This window comes from Propithecus coquereli, unplaced genomic scaffold (genome assembly GCF_000956105.1).
Source record: "Propithecus coquereli isolate 6110/MARCELLA unplaced genomic scaffold, Pcoq_1.0 Scaffold316, whole genome shotgun sequence".
Classification (NCBI taxonomy): Eukaryota; Metazoa; Chordata; class Mammalia; order Primates; family Indriidae; genus Propithecus; species Propithecus coquereli.
In genome coordinates, this window is record NW_012148797.1 from 2,839,294 (window position 1) to 2,841,132 (window position 1,839).

At 32.7% G+C, this 1,839-nt stretch overlaps 1 protein-coding gene across 1 annotated transcript in view; it reads left to right on the forward strand.

Annotated features, from left to right (window-relative positions):
* Positions 1-1,839, forward strand: part of TXNRD1 (thioredoxin reductase 1) — a 68,557-nt gene that overhangs the window by 32,678 nt on the left and 34,040 nt on the right. The window contains 2 exon segments of the mRNA XM_012650252.1: positions 4-14; positions 488-650. Coding sequence (XP_012505706.1) covers positions 4-14; positions 488-650 — 174 coding nt within the window.

The following is a 1,839-nucleotide window of genomic DNA, read 5'->3' on the forward strand; positions in this document are numbered from 1 at the left end:
AAGATAAATGAAAAGTAAGAAAAAGCATTTATTATGCCATATTGAATACTACTTTGGTTATTTACTGCATTGATCAATTCTAGAGTTAGATTCTTAAAGTTAATTTTTACTATAGTTAGAGAGTTCCCTTTTTATGCTTAGAAAACTCTTCTTCCAATGCCATTCACATTAATATTTCCTGTTGCTTGCTTCCTTCCTTCTTTCCTTCCTTCCTTCCTAGTTTAGTATTCTCAAGCGTAGCCACTATGTTACAGTTCTTCCATTCTATTTGTTACAGTTTTCCTATTTCTTTGATTTTTTCAAAATAGTAGCCAGAGTTGTCACTAAGCTTTTTAGTTCCTCTGAGCAATTTTGTTTTGTTTTTAATGCGTTAGAACATTGCCTTCAGCTAGAGTCACAGTTTTGGGCTTCCTTTGCAGGAAGGGGATTTTCTTCTACTTTATTAATAGGGTAATTGATTATGATTTTTAACTGAATAAATTTACAGGACTGGAAAAATACCAGTCACAGATGAAGAGCAGACCAATGTGCCTTATATCTATGCCATTGGCGATGTATTGGAGGATAAGCTGGAGCTCACCCCAGTAGCGATCCAGGCAGGAAGACTGCTGGCTCAGAGGCTTTATGCAGGTTCCACTGTCAAGGTGAGTGTTGAGGCTGTCATCCACTAGATACTGTTAATAATACTCCCAGTTCCCTATTTAGGGGTAGTTGGGAAATTTTTCAGGTCTTAAGTAATTTTGTTATTTTGGTGATGGCATCCTAGATGCATTTTATTAGCTGTATTCCAAATAAGACATTGTTACAGTTGCTGTTCATTTGCGACTTTAGTATAAAAATTGTTATTCTTGGAATTGCACTATGAGTAAGAAGAGCTTGATTAATCACGTTTTTACACTATTATGTTCCATGTACTCTTAATCATTGCATGTTACATCAATTTTATTATCACCAATATAATTTTCTAAATCTTTTTATGGCACCCAACTAGACTATAAAAGGATTTGGGGATTTAGGTAATGGTGTCAATGTGCAGAACAGCTTAAACCACTCTTCAGGCCTTGTTAACCTGTCCTTGCTGAAAAATCTTTCCATCTTAAATTGTTGAATGTGTTAAATGTCATATTGATGTTTTAAGGTGATTTTTTTAAAGTTAGTGTAGGAAATTGAAACTCTTCAATATCTTTCATGGGACTAGATGGCCAGAAAAGAATAAATATAGCTTAACTTCTAAAAAGGATTCTGGAAACATTAATTGTAAAGAATTTTGTCACTACCCATTTTCCTTGAGTATAAATCATTGTGGATTGATTTCAGTTGGTTACAGTAATGGAAACCTGACAGAATGATGCTAGCAAAATTTATTTGTGACTTCAGGTTATTTTGGATTATAGCATAATAAAATCTTATATTTTGAAATTAACACATTGGGGCTAAAAAGATTTTGAATACCAGATTGATTGTCCAGGGAATAGCAGTTGGTTCATACTACTATTTGGAATAAATTCAACAACACTACCTCTTTGAGTTACATCTTGTCTTACCAGATACTAAATAATTAGAACAATGAATATGAGAAAAGCTATTTAGAAATGTAGCTTAAGATTGAGATGCATTTAATTTGTTCTTGAATTTATATCTTTGTGGTTTCCTAAACTAGAGATATTTTTATATACTAGTAATAACCAAAGAGTAAACATGGAAAAGTTTGCACCTAAGTAAATTTGAAATCATTATAGCACAGAATTCCTTAAAAAAAACAAATCATTAGATCTTTTCATCTCCTTTGGACATTCCTTCTGCATCTCAACCATAATCTTAAGAGGACCTCTGTAAATC